This window comes from Urocitellus parryii, chromosome 3 (assembly GCF_045843805.1).
Source record: "Urocitellus parryii isolate mUroPar1 chromosome 3, mUroPar1.hap1, whole genome shotgun sequence".
In the NCBI taxonomy this organism is placed as follows: Eukaryota; Metazoa; Chordata; class Mammalia; order Rodentia; family Sciuridae; genus Urocitellus; species Urocitellus parryii.
In genome coordinates, this window is record NC_135533.1 from 211093930 (window position 1) to 211121793 (window position 27864).

The following is a 27864-nucleotide window of genomic DNA, read 5'->3' on the forward strand; positions in this document are numbered from 1 at the left end:
AAAAAAAAAAGAAGCAGCTGCCTCAACTGAAAAGACCAAGAGGGAGCCCAGAGATGCAGAAAGCCTGCACTGTTGGAGTGCCACTATCCAGAGGTATAAGGTGGCCAAAAGAAAAGTTCTTTTCCATCACTAAAACCTAACTGACTGTGCCAACCTCCAACCTTCATTCACTCCGGTCAGGCCCTACTCTCTCTGAGTCTCACAGTAGGTAGGCATCTCCATGACCCCCATTTCAAAGATTGGAAAGCTGAGGCCCAGATGAGTGAAATGACTTTGGACAAAGCTCAGTGGTAGAGACAGGACTTGGAACCCAGACAGCCTGGTGGGGTTCATGACTCTTAAGCCAGAGGGCCTCCATGAAGCCTCTGGAAGGATCTTACTTCTCAGCTTCTGCTGCAGGGTCAGTGGGCCTCAGTGGACCCAGATTCACGTTTTGCACAAGCACTGGCCACCCAGGAGCAGGGCAATAAGGATGCCAGCTAGAGGATTCAGGATCCCTTCCCCCACCCCACCCAGGCTATCAGCTGACCCAGTTCCCAAGGACAGTCACACTCTGGCCCTCCACAGGGATAAGAGGAAACACTTGGCTACTCTTCCTGTAGCAGCCACTAAAAATGTAATATCCCCCAACCCCCACAGAACCTCAGTTCTCTTCCAGTTTCAGGCCCTGGCTTGGCCCCCGAGAGAGGCCACTCTCCTTTAAGGAGTGCAAGGGATATGGGACACAAGAGAGGCTGAAAACCAGGACATAGGTCCTCTCCCCTGCCGGGCGCGGTGTCTGGAAAGCCTGGCCTCACTTCCTCCTCCTTCAGGTCCTCCCTACCAGTCGTTTCTTCCAGGCAGACTTCCCTGAATCCTGCATCTTGGCCTCCTTCCCTATCTGAACTCATCAGTCTGCATTCTGTTTATGTGGCCCACCAGCTGTGGCACCTCAGAAACCAGTATGCACTGAAGTTATTAGCTTAGTATGCAGTAGAGCGCCCCCCCCCCCAAGGCTGTCTCCTGATTTGTAAACTGGGCATTACAATAGGGCTTCTATGAAGTCTTGAGGAATCAACACCTGTATACAAAAAGGAACAGCCACCACTGCTGCCATGCGAGTGGGCAAAGAACCCCATGGCACAATATGGCAGGAACAGTGATGGGGGCCAAGGGCTCTGCATTTCCCTGATCTAAACAAGAGGGAGTCAAAAGAGGGAAGTGAGGGTTGGGGATATAGCTCAGTTGGTAGATTGCTTGCCTCTCATGCACAAGGCCCTGGGTTCAATCCCCAGTGACACACACACACACACACACACACACACACACACACACACACACAAAGGCAAATGAAGTCAAATAGCATCCCATCTCCTCCTGCAGGTCCTAATACAAATGTCCCCCTTCTCAAATGTGGTCAAATGCTGGCAATGATTTAGTTAACGACCCACTGACTCAAATATATGTCAGAGGCACTGGATGCAGTGGTACACAGTTGTAATCCTAGCTATTTGAGAGGCTGAGGAAGGAGGATTACAAGTTTGAGACCAGTCTGGGCAACTTAGCAAGACCCTGTCTCAAAATGAAAATAAAAGGGGCTGGGTGGAGCTCAGTGGTGAAGCACTTGTCTAGCATATGTGAGGCCCTTGGTGGGAGTACTGGATGGGAGGGGGATGGGAGAATGGATGGACAGGTAGACACATAGAAAGAATGAACTCAGAGACCTTAAGACTGACTTGTCCCCAGCTGCCAAGGTCAAGCCATAAGCCACTGCCAGCACTGCCCATCCTAGTCCCTGCTGCTGGGCTGCACTCCTCACTCATTCCCTGGTTCCAGTACTCCAGGTAATAAAGCCAGTTCCTCTGGCTCCTGGGCTAATGGTGTGGCCTTTCAACAGTGACACATCCCCTATTAGCAGCAGTGTATTCTCCCCTCTGCCTGCTGTGCTCTCAGCCAGGCTGGTGCCTCTAGAAGGCTCTTAGCTCCATAGGCCCCAGCCCAGGGCCTGGCACACAGCAGGAACGACGGAAGAAATAAGACCCTGGCCCCGAAGCCGGGCTACCAAACCAGCCATCCTCATCCACTGCTGGGCTTCCTGATAGTGGCCAAATGGTGAGCTTGGTGGATGCCCTCGTGATTTTCTTCTAGACTGAGGTTCTGCTCTCCTTCCAGGCCTATCTACCTCCACAGAAGCTGGAATTCAAGAGCAAAGGGCTTGGGCTGGGGATGTGGCTCAAGCGGTAGCGCGCTCGCCTGGCATGCATGCGGCCTGGGTTCGATCCTCAGCACCACATACAAAGATGTTGTGTCTGCCGAAAACTAAAAAATAAATATTAAAAAATTCTCTCTCTCTCTCTCCTCTCTCTCTCTTAAAAAAAAAAAAAAAAAAAAAAAAAAAAAGAGCAAAGGGCTTTGCACTCCCCAGCATCTGATTATGTAATAGCTGCTTACGAAACATGTATGAGCCCATCTATTACAAAGCATCAGATGCTCTGGCCCAGGAGGATATCATCACTGTGATCCCCCAATGGATTCCCACTCTTTGCAGCAGCCCATCTCCACCTGGGACACAAGGAAGTAGCCCTTTGACTGAGATCAATGTCCCTCAAGGATTTCCACTGGGGCTCTCTTGTTTTAAAGGATCTAAAAGAAGGCCACAGGTAATCAGAGGATGGCCTCCCTATCCTAAAGACACACCTGGACACATGTCCAGTAGTATTTCCTTGAAGTCATAAAGGTCAGAGTTCTGCTGAGAAATCTACATTAAGTGGGGTCCTCAGGTACCCCAATAGGACTTGGAAGAAAAGTGTGAGGTGGAAGTGCTTTGGCACTATGAAGCTCCATAGCCTAACCACACCCAGCCCAGGCTTTCGGTCCTTCATTCAGTGCCTCAGTTTCCCTACAATGCAAAGCCAGCATAGAATCCAAAGCCGTTACTAGCGTTATGAGAATGTAATCAAATCTGGGTGTGGGTGCACGGGAAGCCCGCTGGTAGCTTTTTTTTAGGTGTCAAGACAGTCTTAGGGGAACTCAACAAACTGTCTCATGGTCTGAGCACGTTGCACAGAGGGGCTCTGCCTCTGCACAGAGGGGAGCTTGCCATCCTCCCCCACTCCCATCCAAGCAAAGAACAAAACCACCAGGCTGGTTCCTGACAGAAGAAAGACAAGATCTGCCTTCCTTCGATCTGGCATTGTGATAGGCATGCTTGGGCATGAGTGACTCAGGGCTCAGACACACTTGGGAGACCCTGAGTACCCTACAGTCAAACAGGATCCGTTTATGCAGAACTTTCTAGAGACTTTAGCCACCCAAGACAGGGTACAGCACATAGCACTTCCAATCCCACTTGGCCCTTGAACTCCCTTTGAGATAAGTGGGCAACATCTCCCAATAGAGGACACACTGCAAATGTAAGCTGACATCCCAACAGTCCCCAATCTGAGCCATGCTAGCTCCAGGCCATTTCCTCTTAGAGAAAAGAGCACCCAGAGACCTGCATACTTAGTCTCTTGTTGGAGACCCACCGAGGACTCAGTCTTCAACCTGACCCACACTGATGGAAACTGTCACACTTAAGGATAGTGTCACACTTAAGCCCAGGCACAGTGGCATACACCTGTAATCCCAGAAATCCAGAAGGCCAAAGCGGAAGGATACTTAGCAAGATCCTGTCCCAAAAGAAAAAATAAAAAGGGTTGGGACTATAGCTCAGTGGTAGGGCACCCTTAGGTTCAATCCCCAATATCAAAGGAAAAAAAGGAGGAAAAGGAAGGAAGGAAGAGAAGGAAGGACGGAAGGAAAGGAGGGAGGGAGGAAGGAAGGATAGACAGATGGGCAGGCAGGTTTACCATGGCCAGGAAAAGTGTTAAAATGCTGGGGGAGTCGGGGAGTGCATGGCCCAGGAAGAAAGTGTAGCTAAAGAGTGGCTGACAACCCCAGCTATTTTTTTTTTTTTTTTTGAGATGGGGTCTTGAACTCCTGTGCTCAGCCTACCTAGTAGCTGGAGCTACACGTGTCATCATGCCTGGTTTAGCCCACTTTCCACTGGAAAAGAAGGGGCACACAGAGGTCCTCATAGCACCCAAGACACAGCCCATGCCTGGTGCCTGGCCTGGGCCCTGTGTTGGGCACAAGGGAAGAGTAGGAAACAAGGATCAGCATGAAGGCCTGGGGCACTGACACCACAGCAGGGAGAAACCAAGGCGAACACAAAAGAACAGGATGGTGCCACAGGATGCAAGGATGGGGACTAAGGCAGCAAGTAGCCAGGATGGAGGAGGGGTGAGGGTCACCTAGCAGAAGGGAAAATCTAGGCAGGGTACTCCAGGCAGAGAGCACAGTGAGCACAAAGGCCTAGAGGTGGAGAACAAATGAGCCTGAGGTCAGGAGGGAGACTGCAGGGCAGCCACAGACCAGGAGGGGCTGTTAGACCAGAAGGGACAGGTCAAAGCCACAAAGCCTTGAGGAGGAGGCTGGATTTTATTCTGAGGCCAATGGGAAGCCTGGGAGTCAAATCCTAACATCTCTTCTCTGACTTCTGTGAGGACAGACCAAAGTCAAAGTCAAGACCGGGGCAGGGAGCTCAGCAGGCCATGTCACCCACATTACATTCCACACAGAAGAGTCCCTAGCACGCAGAGTTTATGAGGCTCAAGGGTAATTCCCAGTGAAGGCAGGTTCACCCATGGACCACTAAAATCCTGCTGGCTGCGGTCCTGGGTAATTTTTAAACTTCACTGGTTAAAAGTAATGGTTCACTGGGACCAGACTGAACAAGAAACCTGCAACCTTGGGAGTTTCAGGAGTCACACAGAAGGACCCAGAGCCAGCTTCAGGGGCCATGTCTTTGCATTTTGGACCCCACAGGAAGACACAGAGAGGCCACGGCCAAGTAAAGACATGAGGGAGGCACACTGTCACCCACTTATACTTGAGGGAACTGCAGTACAGAAAGGAAAGCTGCCTGCTCAAGTCCCTGGCTAGTAAGCATGTGAACAGCTTGGCTCTGGAGCTCAGCCCCCAGAACTTCACCTCTAGGAGCAACACAGCCCTGCGGAGCCCCCTCAGCACCCCACAGAGTCCCACAGGGTGCACATCTCCTCCCTCCTACTATTAGTATCTTGTTTCCCCCAGCCCAGGCTCCTCTTACATCTGATGCCTGGCCTGGAGGCCCCTCCAGGCTGCCCTTCACCACCAAAGCACTGCCTGGGCTGGCTCCATCACCACTCACCTGGTGCCATGCTGTCCCTCCCCCAGAGAAATGAGCCATACTCTTTCCATCCCACTGCCACCCTGGCTCCGGCAGCCTGAATCCCTTACCATGCCTTCTTGGTCATGTCCCACCTGCCTCCTGGACCCACCCTCACCTCACAGCCTCCCACCCCAGCTTTGCACATGCCGCTGCCCCTCCTAGAATGTTCTCCTTGGGCCTCTGCCCCTGAGTATATCCGAATCCCACTGGTGGGTTTTGGATATACACTGGAAGGCTATGTCCCAACACCAGCATTCCCAGAGGGCCCTCTCCTTAGAAAGTAATTGGACAACCTCCCCCAATATATTTTCTACCTACTCAGTGATAAGGGAGCCACCCCTCAACCTGCCATGAAGACTGGCAGTGACTTTCAATGCAGGAAGCTGACCTGCTTTCTAATGCCACCCTAAGACACACTGGCAACAGGCACAAAACCTCAGCCACCAGGGTAGCAGAGCGCAGCAAGGTCTGGTGTGTGCCAACATTAGGTAAAGACAGACAAGATCCTGAACGGGGGCCCACCCCAGGAACCAGGATGGGAACCTGGACAGTCCCAGCTCCTAGTCCCCATCCACCAGTGCAGGCTTTCCAGTGCCACTAGGAGCCAGCAGCAGCAGCAGCAGTAACGGCAGAAACATACCCTGGAAACACATGGAAAATGCTTATCTTCACCCCAGCACCCCAACTTGTTGAATGGGAAACAGAGACCCTGTGTAGGACAAACCTCCTAGGGACTTGGTTCAGGGCTAACATCTGAAACCAGCAGCTCTGCCACTGCACTGGACTAGCACAGCTGTCTGGGTGCCCGATCCAGAAGCAGCAGTCCACTGGCCCACCTGTGACCTATACCCCAGGGTGCAGCTCAGAAAGAGGAAGAGCTGGGCCAATCTCCTGCCACCTCCCATTGGAGCTTCACACCCCATGCTGGGCAAAGCAGAGTCAAGGGAGAAAGGTGAGAAGGTCCAGCCAGGAGCCGGGTCCCAGGTGGGATTTTGATATGCCTAGGTGAGAATCCCAGATCTGCCACTCACTAGAAAGGCAGATAAACTGGCTAAGCCTCAGTTTCCCTGACTGTAAAACCAGCCATAGAAGACATTTGGGGCTTATTGGCAACTTGTGAGTATGCACTGCGCCTCAGACAACAGGCAGCAATGACTCCTTCTCTTGGGCCTGGTTCTGTGATGACACAGGAAAGTGTCCTCATTGCACAGAAGTGTCCTGAGGCATCTCGGGTTGAAGTGTGCTCATGATTTTGAAAGGATTCAGCACAAACATGTTAGAAAGGATCTATGACACCAGGGACCTGGTCGCAGTTGAGGACTCTGGGGGTGTGGGTATTCACTGAACTGTTTTTCAACTTCCCTATATGTGGGATATGTGAATTCAAACCCAAATGACAGCCCAGAACCCAGGATTCCACCCGCAGCCCCAGCTCTTCCTGGGCACCATAGTATACCTGTTTTTGAGAAGATGAGCTGCAGAATGAGAGGCCTCCGGGTGACGATTCCTGATCCTCGGGGAAGGAAGTCTCTGTGAGAGAACAAAGGAACAGAAATGACTCACATGTCAGGCTGAAGGGGCAGGAAGTGTGACTGCAACCAGTGGAGCAACTTTTGCAAACTTTGGCAAAGACACCAATCTCTGGAGAACACTCTGATCTTAGAGGGTCCTGAGGTCAAAGGGGCAGAGGAGGGACCAAAGGCCATGAGGATAGACCTCTTTCCCTCTGGCAGGCTATGTCCCAACACCAGCATTCCCAGAGGGCCCTCTCCTTAGAAAGTAATTGGACAACCTCCCCCAATATATTTTCTACCTATTTTAAGTTACTACAGTGCCACAAGTACGATAAAAAGGCAAAATAAAAGTAGTTGACAGCAAATTATATTGCATGTCCAAAAAAATTAAATCTAAGCCAGGTTTAATGATGCATGTCTGTAACCCCAGTGACTTGAGAGGCTAAGGCAGGAGGATTGCAAGTTAGAGGCCAGCCTGGGTAACTTAGCAAAGCCCTGCCTCAAAATAAAATTAAAAGAATGGAAAGTGAGCTGGGCGTAGTGGTGCACGCCTGCAATCCCACAGCTTGGGAGGCTGAGGAAGGAGGATTTCGAGTTCAAAGCCAGCCTCAGCAACTTAGTGAGACACCAAGCAACTCAGTGAGACCCTGTCTCTAAATTAAATACAAAAAAAAAAAAGGGGCAGCCGAGGATGTGGCTCAGTAATTAAATGCCCCTGAGTTCAATCCCTGGTACCAAAAAAAATTTTTTTTAAATAAAAATTAAAAAAGGAGGGGCTGGGGATGTGGCTCAAGCGGTAGCGCGCTCGCCTGGCATGCGTGCGGCCCGGGTTCGATCCTCAGCACCACATACCAACAAAGATGTTGTGTCTGCCAATAACTAAAAAATAAATATTAAAAAAAAAATGTGGGAGAGGCATTTAATAAAAGCTTAAAAAAAAATTAAAAAAGGAAAGCGAGAATGCAAGCGGTTCCTTAGGAAAGACTCACACGCTTAGAGGATATTAAAGCAGGTGAAAGCCTCTTATTTTACATGAAAAAGGTTTTAGGTGCAGGAAATTTTTCTTTTTTTCTTTTTGTATCAGGGATTGAATTCTGGGGCACTCAACCACTGAACCACATCCCCAGCCCCATTTTGTATTTTATTTAGAGAGAGGCTTTCACTGAGTTGCTTAGTGCCTTGCCCGTTGCTGACGCTGGCTTTGAACTCAAGATCCTCCTGCCTCAGCCTCCTGAGCCACTGAGATTACAGGTGTGTGCCACTGCGCCCAGCTAGGCACAGGGAATTTTAAACAAGATTTGTACCTAGAAGACTGTCCAAAATTCATACAGGACACAGGATAATCAGTGCTGGGCGTGTATATCCCACACATGGCAAGACAGACACCAGATCCCAGTTCTCCACCAGATGTAGACCAAATGCCATTAATACTATGCCCTCCCTAGCAAGGAGGTGCCCTCCCCAGGTTGGAAAGCCCTAGATTGGGATCCTGGAGGGTTCCAAAGGAGAGTGCTGGTTCTAAGCCTAGACAGAGGTCAGAATCCTAAACCAGTGTACAGAAGGTGAGTGGAGAGGTACATTGCCAAGCAAGGTGCATGGTGAGCTGTGAATCTGTCAGCCTGTGGCCATCCCAGCATGCTATGCAGCACCTCTTTTTCCTGGATGCAGGAACATGGCAGTGACCACATGACCTGCATCCTTATGGGGATCTCCACAGGCATCAGAGTTCTGGAAGCACCCATGAAGACACAGTTAACTAGCAGCAGAACCAGGCACTGAAGTTCCAGATAGACTCAGCAGGGGTGATGTTGAAGGGGGGGGTTGGGAGTAACAATGAAGAAGCTGCTCACTACTGGTGGGGATTGATGATAACAGATGTCATGTTGTGGGGGACTGTTTTGGTTTTGTGGCACTAGAGATTGAAGCCAGAGTCTCACGTGCTAGGCAAGTGCTCTGTCATGGGACTATACCCTTAGCCCCTTAAGTTTTATTTATTTTTTAATTTTTAATTTTTTAATTTTTTTCTTTAGTTGTAGATGCACACAATACGTTTTATATACTTATTTTTACGTGGTCCTGAGGATGGAACCCAGCGCCTCACGTGGGTTAGGCAAGTGCTCTTCCACTGAGCTACAGCCCCAGCCTTTTAGTTTTCTTTTGAGACAGGGTCTCACCCAGTTGTGCAGGCTGACCTCAAATCTGTCATTCTCCTGCCTCAGCTTTCTGGTTTGCCGGGAACGTACCACCATACTCAGCCCAAATGTCAGCTTTTTAAACACCGGTTGTAAGGAGAAGAAAATACCCCAAGGAAACATGCCAGCTCTGTACCTCATCCCCTGCAGCCTTACGGCACAAAGTCAGCTCTACATACCCTGGGTACTAGGGGTTATGGTGTCCTACTCCTGAGGATGACAGAGCCCAAAGACCCTGCCTGCCCTGCCCTGAGCACTCTACACTGCATGCCCCACTTCATGCGACACACTGAGTAGTCCTCTACTCCCGGGAGTCCTCATTTGGCCAGTGAGGAGACTGAGCCAGATCCTGTACCTCAGCCAAGGTCCTCTGCTCAGGGGTGACTCTAGGGCTGGGGGCTGGGCTGGTCAAACAGGACTCTCTGAGAAGGTGGAACGAGGGTCAAGACACATACAGCCCTGGTGTGGAGGGGCAGTGTGACAGAAAGAGCCAGGAGGCCACTGTGGGTCATCAGAACTCAACACTAGCTCTTCACCACGGTCTCCCCCTCACAGTGGACACAGGGACATTAGACTCTTCAGAGGACACTGTAGGTCTGCTGAGGAGACTCAGCCTGGAGGCTATCACATGTAGCCCTGGTCCAGGCCTTCCTGGGGCCTCACGAAGACGCAAATGCAGGACACAAGAGACAGGAATGGGAGGGACCCTGTATATAGGCGGCATCTCAGAAACCATGGGTGCTAACACCGTTACTAGTAGAAGCAATGACAGTGTGCCACTTCACAAGAGTCCCCAATTCCACTACACCCCCTTTGATGACTGGTTTTTTCCTTTGTCAATGGATCTTCATTTTATTTATTTATATGTGGTGCTGAGAATCAAACACAGTGCCTTGCACGTGCCAGGCGAGTGCTCTACCGCGGAGCCACCACCCCAGCCCCTGTTGACTGTTTTCTAATCACAGAAGAGGAATGCTCAATGGCTAGACAACTCGAGGACAGTGTGTAAGGACAGTCACCAACATCGGTGCAGTGCCTCTGTCCTATCCAGCGAGACCGAAATTCATCCATTCTCATTGCCAAACCGTGTCCTGCTACATGGATGAAGCACGGTGTGTTCATCCTTTCATCAGCTGACAGAGATGACCGGGGTCTTCCCAGTCTGGGGCTGTAACAAAGAGAGCTGCTCTGGATATTCCTATACACATCTTTTGAAGACATATGCCCTTGTTTCTCCAGCTGAGTCATAGGGCAGATTTGAACTTCAACTGGCAAAACAAGTCTCTGGTGATAGGAATCAGAGCACTAGAGGGTTTCCTTTAGGGGGACTGGCTGTAAGGGGAATAAGGGAACTTTCTGGTTTGATGAAAACATCTTAAATCTTGATCTATTCAGTGATCCTCAGGTTCTACTCAGTTATATTAAAAACATCAAGGTGTGCACTTAAAATTTGTGATTTAGGGCTGGGGTTGTGGCTTAGCAGTAAAGTATTCACCTAGCACGTGCGAGGCCCTGAGTTTGATCCTCAGCACCACATATAAATAATTAAAATACAGGTCCAACTACAACTAAAAAATAAATATCTAAAAAAAAGTTGTGAATTAGCTGGGCATGGTGGTACACACCTGTAATCCCAGTGGCTCGGGAGGCTGAGGCAGGAGGATGGCGAGTTCAAAGCCAGCCTCAGCAACAGTGAGGCGCTAAGCAACTCAGTGAGACCCTGTCTTTAAATAAAATACAAAATAGGGCTTGGAATGTGACTCAATAGTCAAGTGACCCCAAGTCCCCAATCCCCACTACCAAAAAAAAAAAAAAAAATTATACGATAAAAGTCTAAGTTAAATCTCAGAAAAAGGGCTCACTGGCCTGGGGATGTGCTCAGCCTATGTGAGGCCCTGGATTCCATTCCCAGCTTCAAAAAACAAGAAGAGCTGGAGTTGTGGCTCAGTGGTAGAGTGCTTTCCTAGCACATGTGAGGCACTGGGTTCCATCCTCATCACCATATAAATACTAAATAAGTAAAATAAAGGCATTGTGTCCATCTACAACTAAAAAATACATACACATATAAGACGGTGGGACTGAGGCTGTGGCTCATTGGTGGGGTGCTTGCCTTGCATACTCAAGGTCCTGGGTTCCATCTCTAGCACGAAAACAACAAAAAGAAAACCAAAAAGTCATAAACATAAAATCCAGGAAGACACAGCTTATGAAGATTGAGACCTGGAAGTAGAGAGCTACCACTCCACTAGTCCTTGAACTCGTTAGCTTCACAATTAGAAGAAAAGCTCACATCTGAGCAGCTCGAAAGCCCAGTGGGGGTAGGGAGCACTAGTTAAATAATGACAGCCCATCCGTGGCACTGTGCAGCCACCACATAAAAAGGAAAAGTCTTTTATCTCCTGACACGGAACTTCCTTCTGGATATACTAAGTGAATAGACGTCTGCACTTTGTGACTAAAGAAAACAAAACACAATAGAGCCTCAGGAGCAGGGTGCTGTCAGGAGCCCGGCACTGCATGTTCTCAAACATCTTTGAACTGCACATCATACACATACATTACTGCTTCCAAAAACCACTTGAAATTTTTTAAGGCCTGGGGATGTGGCTCAGTGGTAAAGTACTTGGCTACTTGGCTAGCATAGATGAGGTCCTGGGTTCAATCCCTAACACTGCAAAAAAAAAAAATTAACATATATTTTTTAATTTGTACCAGGGATTAAACCCAGAAGTGCTTCATCACTGGGCTACATCCCAGCCCTCTGTATTTTTTATTTTGAGATAGGGTCTTGTTAAGTTGTTAAGATGGCCTTGAACTTATGATCCTCATGCTTCAGCCTCCCCAGTCATTGGGATTATAGGTAATATACCATTGCACACAGCTAAAAAAATTACTTAAAAAAAAAATATATAAGGGGAGCCGAGTGCATTGGTGCACGCCTGTAATCCCAGCAGCTTGGGAGGCTGAGGTAGGAGGATCTTGAGTTCAAAGCCAGCCTCAGCAACTTAGCGAGGCCCTAAGCAACTCAGTGTTGTCTTTAAATAAAATATAAAAAGGGCTGGGGATGTGGCTCATTGGTTCAGTGCCTCTGAGTTTAATCCCCGGTACAAAAGAAAAAAAAAAAGAGGAACTAACAGTCATGGAGCGCTCACTGTATGCCAGGCAAGGGGCTGAGAATTTTGCAACGGATTAGCCAGTTCGATCATGGCGACATAGTGACATGGGTTTGCTGGCTTCACCTTGAGAGTCTGGAGGTTCCAGCAGGGAGAACACAGCTGCTCCCTCTATATAGTCTACCATACTCTTGACTAAAGAACTGCCTTCCAGGGGCTGGGATTATGGCTCAGCAGTAGAGCACTCGCCTAGCACAGACAGGACCCGGGTTCGATTCTCAGCACCACATAAAAATAGAGGCATTGTGTTGTGTCCATCTACACCTAAAAAAATAAATATTAAAAAACAAACAAAAAGAATAGCCTTCCATGGGAAGGTGGTCTCCTGTGACTGAAGAGCAATGCACTGGAGTGGTCAAAGAAGAAAGGGACACCTGGCAGCCAGATCAGACCAATCAGCCCTGGTAATCAATGGGCAGCTAGATCACCCTCACATCCTGCTGGTCCATCTTAAAAAGCAACTTAGGTCCAGAGGTTGGGTGCCTGTCAAAGTCACACAACACACAGGATGCTGGGAATGTACATGGGACCCCATGGTCCTCTGACCACCAGCCAGCTGGCCTCTCAATGTGAACATAGGATACAAAAGCCACACAACTCTCCAGCCAGGACAAGACTGCAAACCACTGGAGTTTACTTGTGTCCTGTCCTGTGACTGTGCTTTGGGCATATCTGAGGCACCAGGCACCGTGAGGACAATGGTAACACCCCAGATGCCACCAGCATTCATCATAGACAAGGGACAATCAGAGCCTCAGAAGAACAGGCGGTGGGTGTGATGCCCAAGAGAGGCTCTGGCCATCACAGGAGAAGGAGCTTTCTGGGACTGAGGCCTTGGTGGCCAGTGGGAAGGACAAGGGGAGGGCACAGCCTGAGTGCGAAGGGCAGCAAAACCCACCTTAGCCTGGACAACCCCCCAATCTCCCAGGGGTTCAGTGAGGAGGGACCTAGTCCAAAGGGTTTCCTGGACACCGTGGTAGGAACCTTCTCAGGGCCTTCTGGGAACACCTTCTAAGCAGCTGTGCCCAGAACACTGTCTGTCTACTTAGCTGGAAATGGAAATGACTTTCAATTCAAGCCTCATCTGCCTCCTCCTCCCTGATCCCACCCATATCCCATAGGTCACTGAGTCCCTCCTGGTCAATGAAAGCCACCCTTCCCCTGTCCTCTCTCTTCATTGCTGCTACAGTGCGCCCAGGCTACCCTATATTCCAGACCCATCTTAGTTACCTCTGTGCCACGTGACCTTGGACCAACTTTCAGGCCTCTCTGGTCTGGGTTTCCTGGAATATAAGACAGAGTAACTGGGCCAATCTCTGAGGGCTCTGGCTCCACGGACACCTGGTCAGAAAGGCGCCTCTCACCTCATCCATACTTCTAACTCCCCTCCCCATCTCCTTCTCTTCCTCATTTCTCTGCATATGCTAACATTCTAAATGTCACTGGACTGCTTCTTACTGTGCATGCCCACAGCCCACATCAGTTCCCCAGGGCAGGATCTCCTGTGCTGGGTCCCCAGGCCTAGGACAGGGCTGCACACAGTAGCTCAATTAAGTGCTAACTATTATATCATTTCTCTACCTGGCCTCTAATCTACTGGCCCATCCCCCACCACCACGATTATCTTTCTAAAACAAAGATCTCCAAGACTCTTTCCTGTAGAAGCCAAGTGCCCAGTTCCAGGAATGTAGAGGTCCTCCAGCCACACCTCCTCCACCCGACCTCTAGGATCTCTCTGGCACTTTGGCCTTCCAAGTCTTTGCAGGGGTTGCTCCCCCTGCCAGGAAACCTACACAGGCCCTCCAACCTAGCCATGGTCAGAGGCTACAGCTTAGGCCTGTCCCTCACCAAAAGCCCTGCTAACAAGGCCTTTGAGGAAGCGAGTCCTGCTGCAGGTAGGACTTCTACACCACAGCTGCTCATTAAATGTCTGTCGAATGACCGTGGCCTGTGGAGCCCTGGGCAGTTTTGTGTGCCTCTCTGGGCATTGGTTTGACCATGTATGGGATGAAAGGGTGTCCCCTGCCCTCTCTGCTAGCTGTAGGACCTGAAAAATCACTTCACACCACCGGAGCTTGTTTCCGAATTCTCAACTGGGCTATCTCCCCCTGGAAGGTGATGAGGACGCCTGGTAGGGGACAGGGAGGGAAGGGTGTGGTCGGGGTGGTACCCCTTGTCAGATGAGAAGGCCAGACTATTTATTTATAGTCTTGAACAGAGCACAAGGTCCCACCAGGAGCCCTTTGACTTCTAGCCCCATGAGGGTGGAGACAGCTATGTGCAGGAACAATGGAGGCTGAAAACCACGGCCTTCTCAGGCAACAGGAAACAAACAGATAACCAACAGAGGATGAGTCAGCAGGAAGGCCCAAGCCACCTGTCACCTGAGCAGGCTGGTGCTGGCAGGGCAGCCAGCAAGGCCCCAGGCTGGTGTCCTTCCTCGGGGTCATACACTAGTGGGGTTATTCACAGCTTCTCACAGCCCGAGATGGCTTGGCAGGACTCAAGAAATACCACAGCCAGACCTTTGCACAGGGCCACAAGGAGTCCCTCAGCAGGTGTACCACATTCCAGGGTCCTGGTCAGCAGTGCTGCCACTGGGCTGCTCCAACCCCTTCTCAGGCAACCCCAAAGAAAAGATGGCAGAACCAATACCTCCACTTCATAGATGGGCAGACTGACGCCCTGCATTTTAGTTCCTGCCCAGGCCACACGAAGAGGAGGGAACGGAGCCCTGACAGGAATGCAGGGGAGACACCAGGAGGCTGATCCGGCCAGCCACCCTGGATCCTCCTTGTGCTTTTGCTAGAGCAAAAGTTGAGCCACGGACCAGCTCATGGTGCTACTCTTGTGCCCAACTCACCGGGCTCCTCTGAACTCCTAACAGTGACAACTGGGCACTTGATGTGGATGCTTCAGGTGTCCCGTGCCTAGCCCACTCTCAGCATTTCCAGGCAGGTGCCATAGTGTCCTGGCATGGCCCCCACTCAAGTCCGACCAGGGTTTCTTCCTACCCCTCACTCCTCACATCTGCTGGCGACACCTCCAAATCAAGCCAGAATCAGCACAATTCTTCCACATCAACACCACGGGTTGCTTGGTCTCATTATTACTTGTCGGGGCCTTTCTTCTACACCCTGTCACTCCTCACAGGAGCCAGAGGTACCTGTGAGCACTAAGTCAGGGCACATCTCTTCTTTGTTAAGGCATCCCAGGGCCATGTCTCCCTGGAAGGTGACAATAGTTCCCATTTCTTTCAGGGGAAAAGCCCAAATTCTCCACCCAACCCCGCACAACCTGCATTGTCCCCTCCCTCCATGCCCTCCTCCTCCTCCTCCTCCTCTGTCCCTTGCTTGCTCTGCTAGGTCAAGCAGGCTTCCTCCATGATCCCCAAACATACTAGGCCCAATGCCATCTCAGGGCTTGTGCACAGGTTGCTTTTTTGGACTGGAACCCTCTTCCTGCAGCACTCACAGAGCAGGCTGGCAGCTCCCAGTTCAACTGCCAACTCCTCCTAGTTGTCACCTCCTCCTAGTCCATCCCTGTCTTCATTCTACCTGCCCATTCCAGTGCAGCCTCATGGGTACGGGATTCTGTGGCCGGATGGATCTTAGCTCTCCCCCCCGCCCTGAGCCAGGCACCAAGCAGGTACAATATGTTGGTAAAATGAAGGATCAAGTTTGCCGTTTCACAGAGCAGCAGACTGAGGGTCAGACAGTGGTAGAGGCCCCTGCCTGCTTGGCCTCCACAAGCTCACTCCTGGCACTGTTCCACCATCACATGCCCAGCCCAGCAGCTCCTCCCTGCGCAGGAATCCTGCAGCTTCCAGAGCCCCACCCTTGGCCCTCAGGCTTTACTGTCACCTCCTCTGTGGTCTCATCTGAGGGACAAGCCAGGGTAGCAACAAAAGCAAGAAGCAGCCCACTAGAATCCAGGAACTACCATATCCTTTTGGATAATCTGGACAGGTCGGGCCACAAAGATGTGGTTTCCTCATTGGTTAAATAGGAATGATGCCACCTACCTCAGAGGGGTATGGGAAGTTTGCAGAGTTCTTACCCTGGTACCAAAGAGAGGGAAGTTGTTCATAAAATCAAAGTAAAACTCAAGGGCTGTGGCTGAGGCTCAGTGGTAGAGCACTCGCCTAGCATGCATGAGGCACTGGGTTCGATCCTCAGCACCACATAAATGTAAAATAAAGGTATTAGATCCACCTACAACTAAAAAACGTATATAAAAAACAAACAAAAAAAGCAAAACTCAATAAGAAACAAGATCATGTTTCTTCTCTGCTCAACCTTTAAAGGCTTCCCCAAGGCCTCTAAGGCCCTCAGCCCCATCTTCCTCTTGCTCACTCCCTCTAGCACATTGGTGGTCAAGGAACAGCTGGAAGGCCAAACACATTCCTGCCTCAGGGCCTCTGCATGAGCTGAATGACCTTCTCATCCAAGGGAAGAACAACCCTACACCTGACAATCCCAGCTTCCTCTGCTCACTCAAGCTCAGCTACGATGTTATCTCCCCAAAAAGGCCTGGCTGACCCTACTGACCCTAATCCCATGTCACCGTTTTTGTTTTGTTTTATAGATAGATTTCACTAGGTTGCCCAGACTGGTGTCAAACTTGTTGTCCTCCTGCCTCAGCCTCCTGAACTGCTTGGGATCACAGGCGCGCGCCACTAAACCTGGCCAGCCTCTTTGGATCTCTACCCAGTACCCTTCAGGAGACAGCACTTTTCTGCTTTATCTATTTATTGATCAGCACCTTGATGGAAGGGCTGTGAGATGTGCTCCTCTCCTTCGGGGCCCATAATGATGCTGGCACTGCCTGCATGGGACTGCAAGGTCGGCCAACTGCCTGCGGCAGTGCTTTTCAGAGGAAAAACCATTCATGACCTAAATGTCCAGCAGCAGGGAACTGGCTAAATCGATCTTGGGAACTCGTCTGGGAAGCAATCCAGACTGCAGGGCTGAAAGCAAAGTGTGAAGTGCAGACCAGATTCAATATGCCGGAAGCTGTCTGCCATCTGGGGCTTTGGGGTACGTCCATATTTCTTGCTCTGTGGAGGCTTGATGGAGTTCATCTGTGAAATGGGAATGGTGAAGTATCTGTTTCATATGGGCTCCACTGTGACACAAATCTCAGTCTTTTATGACTCTTTATAACTTTTTATAATTTTTATAACAGGCAAATATTTAATTGTCCATTGGACTGAGAAGCCCCAAAGCAACTGGTTAACCAGGCAGTGTCTGCAAGCGTGATGGGAAAACTGCTGGCATTTTGGGATCCTGGGCTCTCAACTCTGCTTCCTGGAGGTCTCTTTGATGTTGTCCTAACTGCTCTATACTCAGCAGATGGCCCAAGCCTGCCATGTGCCAGCTGGGTGACCTTGGAGGAGAATTTTTCACATCCTGGACCAGTTGTCCTCCTCTGTGAAATGGGGTGCAGTGAGGAGCGGGGAGGCAAGGCAGGTACTGGAGCAAAGTGAGTGTTCACTGCATCTCTGCAGTCCTGCAAGTGGCCACACATGATCCTAAGTTCTGTACAAATCACCACCCTGAGGGCCCAAACGAACCCCTATCAGGATTCTGGTAACATGCAGGAAGCAAGACAGGCAGCGTCCCAGCCCACCCAGAGAACTCCAGAACCATCCTCCTTGCAGGTGCCTTCCTCTGGCAGGAGAGTAGACAAGGATATCCCAGCACCTTTCCAGCCATACCCAAGGGACTATCCAAGCAGACCTGGTCCATAGTGTCACAAGGGAGAGGATAGCCTCATCTCTGTTCCTTGGGTCATCCCTTTCCCACAGCCCACTGCCCATCTCTAAGCAAATCCTGCTGCCCTGGCTTCAGTGCATCCGGGATGCATGCCCTGCTCATCTACTCTGTCCCAACATCCCTAAGCCAAGGCCCCTCAGTCAGCACAACACTTCTTCCATGTGGCCCAAGCTCAGCCCAGAGCTTTCCAAACTGCAAGTTGGATCATAATGCACATGTACTTAAAACCCAATCATGTTTGTCTCACTCAAGACAAAATCCAGTCCCTTCCTTTGGCCTGCATTACTACTGTGGTCACCTCCCTACTATTCCTTGCTTACTTTCTTGCCTCAAAAACACTGGAACTCTAGGGACAGGGCACATTCCTCCTGGGGACCTTGCAATGAGTGAGCCTTCCGACTTATTCCTTGCCTGGGCAGTTCAGCCACCAGTTGCCTGCATAGAACCCTTCACATGTTGGACCTTGGCTCGGTGACACCTCCAGGACCAGACTGTCCTCTCACCTGCATGATCTTGTTTCTCAATCCAGCCTTTACCCTTCCTTTATATCTTCCAGTCCCCCACTAAGCTGTCCCACAGGGGCATGGCATCTTGTCTGCTTTGTTCACAACCATGTCCCCAGCACCCAGCACAGTGCCTGGCTCACAGCAGAGTGGCTGACATCTCCAGGGTACAAATGACATGCAGGAGCTATGGGGAGCTTGGGGACATGGACTTTTCTCTCCCCCTCACAGGACTCTTACTAATCCCATTGTGCCCTGGAAAAATGGTGGCTAGAGCAGTTTAATCACCCAGAACAAAGCCACAGTGCTAAGAGCTGCCCTCCTGACCACGGAGGGCCAACCCAGCCTGCCCTGCTCTTGTCCCCATCTACCAGGAACCATCCAGTCACCACACAGCATGTCTGGGAGCAAATTTGGAAAGATAACTGAAGTCCGAACATGAGAAAGCCAGCCCTGGCCTCCTTGTGGGGACGCTTGGAGCACAGATGCCATACCCAGGGGTCGGCTGCCTCATGGCTCAACCAACAGCCTCACCACGCGACTGGCACGAGGGTTGTCATTTTCCCTCTCCTTGGTGCCTACATACAAAAAATGGGAACAGTAACAGCACCCAGCCTACAAGCTGTCATTAGGCCTAGAAGGCTGAGACACTTGAAGCCTGGTGCTCAGTACTGTAGGGTCCTACTGCATAGGGTTAGTTGACAAGGGTGACAGAGTGGGGGGATGTTAACCACTAGTGCCACTACAACAGGGACAGACCCTTCTCTCTGGTACCCCCACAAGAACCATGGGGTAGCCTTCCCCGGTAGGCCTAGCAACATCATCCTAAATCCACTTCCTTTCCAACATGGCCTCCCACTTTAGAGGATCAACCCTGAGCACAACAGATACACATGTCTGGAGACCTTGCAGGCTGTTAGGAGGGAAAAATTTGGAAACAACCTGGAAATGCCTGTCGGAAAATGACTGTACTTAGCAGACTGGGTGGGACAAAGGACTACTACCCAATCATTAAACAGAATAGGGGAAGCAGGGCACAGTGGTGCATGCCTGTAATGCCAGCAACTCAGGAGGCTGAGGCAGGAGGATCGCATGTTCAAAGCAACCACAAGGCACTAAGCAACTCGGTGAGACCCTGTCTCTAAAGAAAATACAAAATAGGGCTGGGGATGTGGCTCAGTGGTTGAGTGCCCGAGTTCAATTCTCAGTAACCCCCCCCCCCAAAAAAAAGAAAAAAATGGGGGCCTGTGGTTGTAGCTCAGTGGTAGAGCACTTGCCTAGCACATGTAAGGCATTAGTTTGATCCTCAGCACTGCCTAAAAATAAATAAATAAAGGTACTGAAATTACAATAACATTAAAAAAAAAAAAAGACTGGGGAATGTCAGGCACAAACCTATAATCTTAGCTACTAGGAAGGATGAGATAGAAGGATCACAAATTCAAGTCAGCATGGGCAATTTAGCAAGGCCCTGCCTCTAAATAAAATAAAAAGGACTGGGGAAGTAATTCAGTGACAGAGTGCTTGCCTAGCATGTGTGAAACCCTGGGTTCAATCCTTAGTAGTGCAAAAAATAACAGACAAAACAAAATGAAAAAAAAAACAAGGAAATAGAAAATATGAACAAGACTATGAACCAACACGAACTAAGTCATGTATGATACACTCTACCCAACAACAGAAAAATACATATTCTTATCAAGCACACGTAGAACATTCTCTACTACAGACCCCAAGCCACAGAGTGAGACTCAATAAATATGAAAGAACTGAAATGAAAGTACATTTTCTAATTATAACAGAATAAAATTAGTAATCAATAACAAAAATATCAACAAATAAATTGACATTAACATACTGCTAAATATTCAAAGAATCAAAACAGAAATAAGGAAGCCAGATGCAGTAGTGTATGCCTGTGATTCCAGCTAATGGGGAGGTTGAGGCAGGAGGATTGCAAGTTGGAGGCCAGCTTCAGCAACTTAACAAGTCTCTGTCTCAAAACAAAAAATAGAAAAGGCTGAGGACATAGCTCAGAGGTAGAGTACACCTAGGTTCAATCCCCAGTACCAAAAAAACAAAAAAGGAAGGAAGGAAAAGACATGAAGGAAATTGGGAAACACTCTGAAAATAAAATCTAACATATCAAAACACAGGACCTAGCAGGGCGCAAGTGGCATACGCCTATAATTCCAGAGGCTCAGGAGGTTGAGGTAGGAGGATCACAAGTTCAAAGCCAGCCTCAGCAATCTAGCAAGACCCTAAGCAACTCAGCGGGAACTTGTCTCAAAATAAAAAATAAAAAGGGCTGGGGATGTGGTTCAGTTGCTAATCATCCCTGGATTCAATCCACAGTATTAAAAAAAAAAAAAAACAGTAAGCTCTAGCTGGGCACAGGGACACGTGTCTATAGTCCCAGCAACTTGGGAAGCTGAGGTAAAAGGAACACTTTTAGCCCAGCCTGGACTATGAAGCAAAATCCTATCTCAAAAAACCACAGGATACAGCTAAAGTAGTGCTTAGAGGGAAATAGATGAATCTAAGTACTGTACAAAAAAGGGGGCCGGGGTTGTGGCTCAGTGGTAAAGTGCTTGCCTAGCATGCATGAGGCACTGGGTTCGATCCCCGATATCACATTAAACAAACAAACAAAAAAATAAGATGAAAGTATTGGGCCTGGGGATGTGGCTCAAGCGGCGCACTCGCCTCGCATGCGTGCGGCCCGGGTTCAATCCTCAGCACCACATACCAACAAAGATGTGTGTCCGCCGAAAAAAAAAACTAAAAATAAATATTAAAATTCTCTCTCTCTTCTAAAAAAAAAAAAAACAAAACAAAACAAAAAAGGAAGAATGATTTCAAAATAATGACTTAATCTTCAATTTAAGATTCTAGAAAAAGAGAAGCAAATCAAACCCAAAGTGAAAAGAAAAAAGAAATTGATAAAGATTTAAAAGAGATAAATGAAATGGAAAATAGAAAAACAATTTTTAAAAAATTTTTATGCGGTGCTAAGGATCTAAGTCAATGCCTCACACATGCTAGGCAAGTGCTCTACCACTGAGCCACAGCCCCAGACCAGAAAAACAATCTTTAAAAAAAAATCAAAAACAGCCAGGTGCGGGCTGGGGATGTGGCTCAAGTGGTAACGTGCTCCCCTGGCATGCGTGCGGCCCGGGTTCGATCCTCAGCACCACATACCAACAAAGATGTTGTGTCCACCAAAAATTAAAATTCTCTCTCTCTCTCAAAAAAAAAAAAAAAAAAACCAGCCAGGTGCAGTGGCACATGCCTGTAATCCCAATGACTGAGGCAGGAGGATCACAAGTTCAAACCTAGCCTCTACAACTTAGTGAGGCCCCATCTCAAAATAAAAAGTAAAATGGTCTCGAAATGTAGCTCAGTGATAAAGCACCCCTGAATTAAATCCCCTGTACAAAAAAAAAAAAGGATAATCAGAAAATCACAATAGACTGATAAGGAACAAGAAGTTGTTTTTTGACTAGTGTTCAAAAAACTTGCCAAGAAGAAAAGCCCAGGACTAAAAACTTTCACTGGTGAATTCTAACAAACATTTAAAGAAGAATTATCACCGATTCCTCACAAACTCTTCCCAAATAGTGAAAGATGAGGAAGGACTTCCTGCCTCATTCCGTGAGGCCAGCATTATCCTGATACCAAGGCCAGCCAAAAACATCTCAAGAAAACAACAGACAATATCTCTTATGGATATACCAAACACAAAAAAATACCTTAACAAAGTAATAACTAAATTCAGTAACATATAAAAGGATTATATATCATGGCCAATTGGGATTTATCCTAGGAATGAAATGGTGGTCCAAAATATTTAAATCAATAAACAATACACCACACTAACAGAGTCAAGGACAAAAGCTATCTGGTCATCTCAAGAGACACAGAAAAAGCATTAGACAAAATCTACCACACCCTGGGCTGCGGTGGTGGCTCAGTGGTAGAGCACCTGCCTAACCCATGTTCGAGGCACTGGGTTCAATTCTCAGCACTGCATAAAAATAAATAACTAGATACAGAAGTGCATTTCTTCAATCCAAACTTCAACATAAAACCCACAGTTATGCCATGCTTGGGGGTGAAATAATGAAAGATTTCCCCATCCACTCTGGTTACTTCTTTTTTTTTTTTTTTTTTTTGGCAGTACAAGGGATTGAACCCAGGGATGTTTTGCCACTGAGATACATCCCAGATCTTTTTTTTTTTAAACTACATGGAGTATAATTTATTCTAATTAGGATCCCATTCTTGTGATTGTACATGACATGGAGTTTCACTGGTCATGTATTCATACATAAACATAGGAAAGCTACGTCCAATTCATCCTACTGCCTTTCCTATTCCCATCTTCTCTCTCAGCAAACCCCCAGCTCTTCTCACTTTTTTATTTTGAGGCAGGGTCTCCCTAAATTGCCAAGGCTACCCTTGAACTTGCAATAATCCTCCTGCCTCAGCATCCCAAATCACTAGGGTTCTACAGACATGTGCCACAACATTTGGCATTACTCTAGTTACTTCAACACTGTTCTAGAGGTTCTAGGCAGAGCAATTACCTAAGAAAAAGAAATAAAAGGCATCCAGTTTGGAAAGGAGAAGGAAAACAATTTACGGATGACATGATCATGTCTACATAAAATCCTAAGGAAGCTACAGGAAAAAATAAGGAAGAAAAGAAAATTGACAACTACTAGAAATAATGAGTTTAGTAAGGTTGCCAAAAACAAGATCAATATACAAAAAAAAAAAATCAGCTATGTTATTTATATACTGACAATGAATAATCTGGAAATGAAATTAAGAAAATAATTTCACTTAAAATAACATCATAAAGAGCCAGGTGCAGTGGCAATGGTGCACACCTGTAATCCCAGCAGCCCAGAAGGCAAAAATTCACAGCCAGCCTCAGCAACTTAGTGAGGCCCTAAGCAATTTAGTGAGACCCTTTCTTAAAATAAAAATTAAAAAGGGGGCTGGGATTGTGGCTCAGTGGCAGAGTGCTTGCCTCACATGTATGAGGCACTGGGTTCAATCCTCAGCATCACATAAAAAATAAATAAATAAATAAATAAGTAAATGTGCTGTGTCCATCTACAACTAAAAAATATATTAAAAAATAATAATAACAGCTAGGGTTATGGCTCAGTGGTAGAGCGCTCACCTAGCATGCTTGAGGCAGTGAGTTTGATTCTTAGCACCACATAAATATAGAATAAAGATATTGTGTCCACTTAAAATGTAAAAATAAATAAATAAATAAAATAGTTGGGCTGGGGTTATGGCTCAGAGGTAGAGCACTCACCTAGCACATGAGTGGTCCTGGGTTCGATCTTCAGCACCAAATAAATAAACAGACGGGTAGATAAACAAATAAAATACTTAAGAGTTCCAGCTGGGCTGGGGCTATAGCTCAGTTGGTAGAATGCTTGCTTTGCATGCATAAGGCCCTGGGTTCAATCCCCAGCAACACACACATACATACATACACACACACACATACACACACACACATACATACACACACACACACACACACACACACACACACACACGAGTTCCAGCTACTTGGGAGGCTGAGGTAGGGGAAACACAAGTCCAAGAACAGCCTGGGCAACTTAGCAAAATCCTGTCTCAAAATAAAGTAAAAAGGGGGGCTCGGGTGGTGGCTCAGCAGTAGAGCGCTTGCCTAGCACGTGCAAGGCCCTGGGTTTGATCCTCAGCACCACATAAAAATAAATAAAATAAAGGTACTGTGTCCATCTACAAATAAAAAATATATCTAAAATTTTTTTTTAAAATAAAGTAAAAAGTGGGGGCTGGGGCTGTAGCTCTGTGGCAGAGTGCTTGACTAACACATGAGAGGCACTGGGTTCAACCCCTAGCACCACATAAAAATAAATAAAATAAAGACATGCTGTCCATCTACAACTACAAAAAAAAAAAAATTCTTTTAAATAAATAAAGTAAAAAGGGCTGAGTGTAGCTCAGTGGTATAGCACTTGCCTTATATATAACCTATAGAAAAAAAAATCTGACTCAGATATTCAAAGACTTATCTATTACAATAAAGTGAGGACAAAAAGATTAAAAGGAAACAAACATACACACAAACAAAGAAAAGGTAAAAAAATAAAATTTAACAAAAGAAGTACAAATTTTTATAAGAAAAAAACTAAAAATAAAAATGTTGTAAGAAATTAAATACTTATTTATAATGAAGAGAAAATAAATTTCTGTTGTTTACTAAAAACAACAACAACAAAAAAAAAACAGAAAAGAAAAAAGAAAAAAAGAAAGACCTAAACAAATAGAATTTTTTAAAAATCTTGTGTTCATGGAGTGGAAGACTTCATATGATTCCTATTTTCTTAGGTGTGCTAGGAATCAAACTGAGGGCCTCACACATGCTAGTTAAGTGGTCTACCACTGAGCTACATCTCAAAATTTCATTTTATTAAGACAGTGATACTTCTCAAATTGATGTAAGGAATCAATGAAATCCCCAACAAAATACCAATGACATCTACAATAACTGATATGCTGACCCTAAGATTCATATGGAATGAAAGTGACCTAAACATCCAAAACTGGCTTGAAAAAGACAAAGTTAGAGAATTCACACTTTCTAATTTGAAAACTTACTAAAATTTACAGTAATCAAGACAGTGTGGTACTGGCATAAAGGAAGATATATAGATCAAAGGAACAGAATTGACAGTCAGTTCAGAAATATATTCTTGCACTTATGACCAACTGATATTCAACCAAAGGTGCTATGATCACTCAATAAAGAAAGAATAAGTCTTTTCAACCAATGGAGTTGGGACAATTAAATATTCATGCAAAAAAATTAAAAAGCTGTTCTCTTACCTCACATTATATAAATGAAGTATTTCGAAATGGATCAGATACCTAAATGTAACAGCTGAAACTATAAAAGATTTTAAATGAAAATATAGGAGTAGCTGGTAACATACACCTGCAAACCCAATGACTCAAGAGGCAGAGGAAGGAGGATGCCAGGTTCTAGACTAGCCTCAGAAACAGCGAAGCCCTAAGCAACTTAGTAAGACCCCATCACAAAAAAATAAAATAAAAAGTGTTAAGGGTGTAGGGCTGGGGATATAGCTCAGTTGGTAAAGTGCTTGCCTTGCATGCACAAGGCTGTGGGTTCAATCCCCAGCACCATTAAAAAAAAAGAAAAGTGTTAAGGTTGTAGCTCAGTGGTAAAAGCACTCCTCAGTCCAATCCTCAGGATCATTAAAAAAGAAAAAAAAAAAAAAAGAAAAAGGCTATATAAAGAGCTTTTACAAATGCCTTAAAATGGGTCTGAAAAGGGCTGAGGATGTGGCTCAAGCGGTAGCGCACTCGCCTGGCATGCGTGCGGCCCGGGTTCGATCCTCAGCACCACATACCAACAAAGATGTTGTGTCTGCCGAGAACTAAAAAATAAATATTTTAAAAAAAAAGGATCTGAAAAGACATTTCTCCAAAGAAAATACACAAATAAAGCGTATGAGAAACTCAACATTAGTCATAAAGTACTGAGATAAATACTACTTACTTCACACCCACTAAGAGGCTAAATGCAAAGACAATCACAAGTGTTAACAGGGATATGGGGAAACTGGAATGCTGACACTGCTGGTAAGAATGTAAATTAATGCAGTCACATGGAAAAATAGTAATGGCTATTTCTTAAAAAGCTGAACATAAGAGTTACCACATGGTATAGCAATTCTGCTCCTAGGTTTGTGCCCAAGAGAAATATGTCTACACAAAATATTTGTATGCAAACATTCATAATATCATTATTCCTGATAGTCAAAAGGTAGAAAGGAACCAAATGTCGATGAAGGGATGAATGGATAAACAAAACGGGTCACAGCCATACAATGGAATATTAGGACCCAAGAAAGGAAGGAAGGACTGATACTTGCTACACCATGTTAGAATCCTGAAAACATTTTTAGTGAAAGAAGCCAGAAGAAAGAAGCTGGGTGACTGTAATCCCAGTGGCTTTCGAGGCTGAGGCAGGAAGATGGCAAATTAAAAGCCAGCCTCAGTGAGACCCTGTCTCTGCATAGGGCTAGGGATGTGGCTCAGTGGTTGAGTGCCACCGAGTTCAATACCTGGTAGCCCCCCCCCACACCAGACACTAAAATTCACATGTTGTATGATTCCACTTACATGAAATACCAGAATAGGCAAATTCAGAGACAGAAAAAATATTAGAGGTTGTCAGGAGCCAGGGCTAGGAGTGACTGCTGCTTAATGGGTGTGGCATTCGGGGGAGATGAAATGTTCTGAAATTGGATAGTGGTGGTGTGACTGAACTCTAAGGACTGTATAGCATACTTTGAAATGATGAATTTCATGGTACGTGGTTTATACTTCAATAAAAATATGTAACAGCTTTGCATGGTGGCACATATCCCAGCACATTCAAGGGAGAGATAAAGAAAGAAGAGGGGAGGGGAACGAATTACAAGAGAAAAGGAAACAATAAGCACAGGGACTCCCTAGGTGCCAGCAAAATCCTCTTTAACATAAAAACTCATGCCGGGCATAGTGGCACATGCCTGTAATCCCAGCAACTTGGGAGGCTGAAGCAGGAGGATCAAAAGCCAGGCTCAGCAAAAGTGAGGTGCTAAGCAACTCAGTGAGACCCTGTCTCTAAATAAAATCCAAAAAAAAATAGGGCTAGAGACGTGGCTCAGTGGCCAAGTACCCCTGAGTTCAATCCCCAGTACCTCTGCCCCCCCAAAAAAAGATAAAAACTCACCACTGACCCACACAAACACTCCCAGGAAGACCCTGAACTGTCAAAGCCTCCCCTCCCCTCTGTGGCCCCTATCCGAGCTTCCACTTCTTTGTGATGTGTCTCCCCCACCTGGCCTAGCTTGATGAAGTGGCAATTGGGACAGTTTAGTCCCAGCTGGGTGGTAGCCCAGGTCAGAGTTTAGCAGAGCAGGGCCGGCCACCTTTGTTGAGTAAGTCTTATGCAGTGATTGATACGTAGACTAATCATAAGTTTACCCAGAAAGAGAGATGGGTTTCCTGATTACCTATGACACAGTAAGACTAGGGCACAACCAGGAAGAAGGCCCCACCATCGGGCACTCACCCTCCTTCTCATGGGTGGAGATGAACAATGGGCCAAACAAATAGGTAGGGCAGAGATATGATAAGTGTTTAAAAAAAAAGAGAGAGAGCAAGGGGACAGAGTGACAGGGTAGGACATTTTAGAGAGAGGCCAGGGAAGGCCTCTTGAAGAGGAGACATTTAAGCAGAAGCCTCATGATGCTGACAAAATGAGCCTAGGGCTACCTAAGTGGAAGAGCAGTTTAGGTGGAGGAAAAGCACATGCAAAGGCCCTGAGGTGGGATGGAGCCTGACATGTTTGAGGACTGGCAGGAGCCCAGCTGGCTGGAGA

General features: G+C 47.1%; 1 protein-coding gene across 14 annotated transcripts in view; it reads right to left on the bottom strand.

Annotated features, from left to right (window-relative positions):
• Positions 1–27864, bottom strand: part of Dnm2 (dynamin 2) — an 88493-nt gene that overhangs the window by 47327 nt on the left and 13302 nt on the right. For all 14 annotated transcript variants that reach the window (XM_026399776.2, XM_026399775.2, XM_026399773.2 and 11 more), the window contains exon 2: positions 6690–6763. In XM_026399776.2, coding sequence (XP_026255561.1) covers positions 6690–6763 — 74 coding nt within the window. The remainder of the gene's footprint in view (positions 1–6689; positions 6764–27864) is intronic.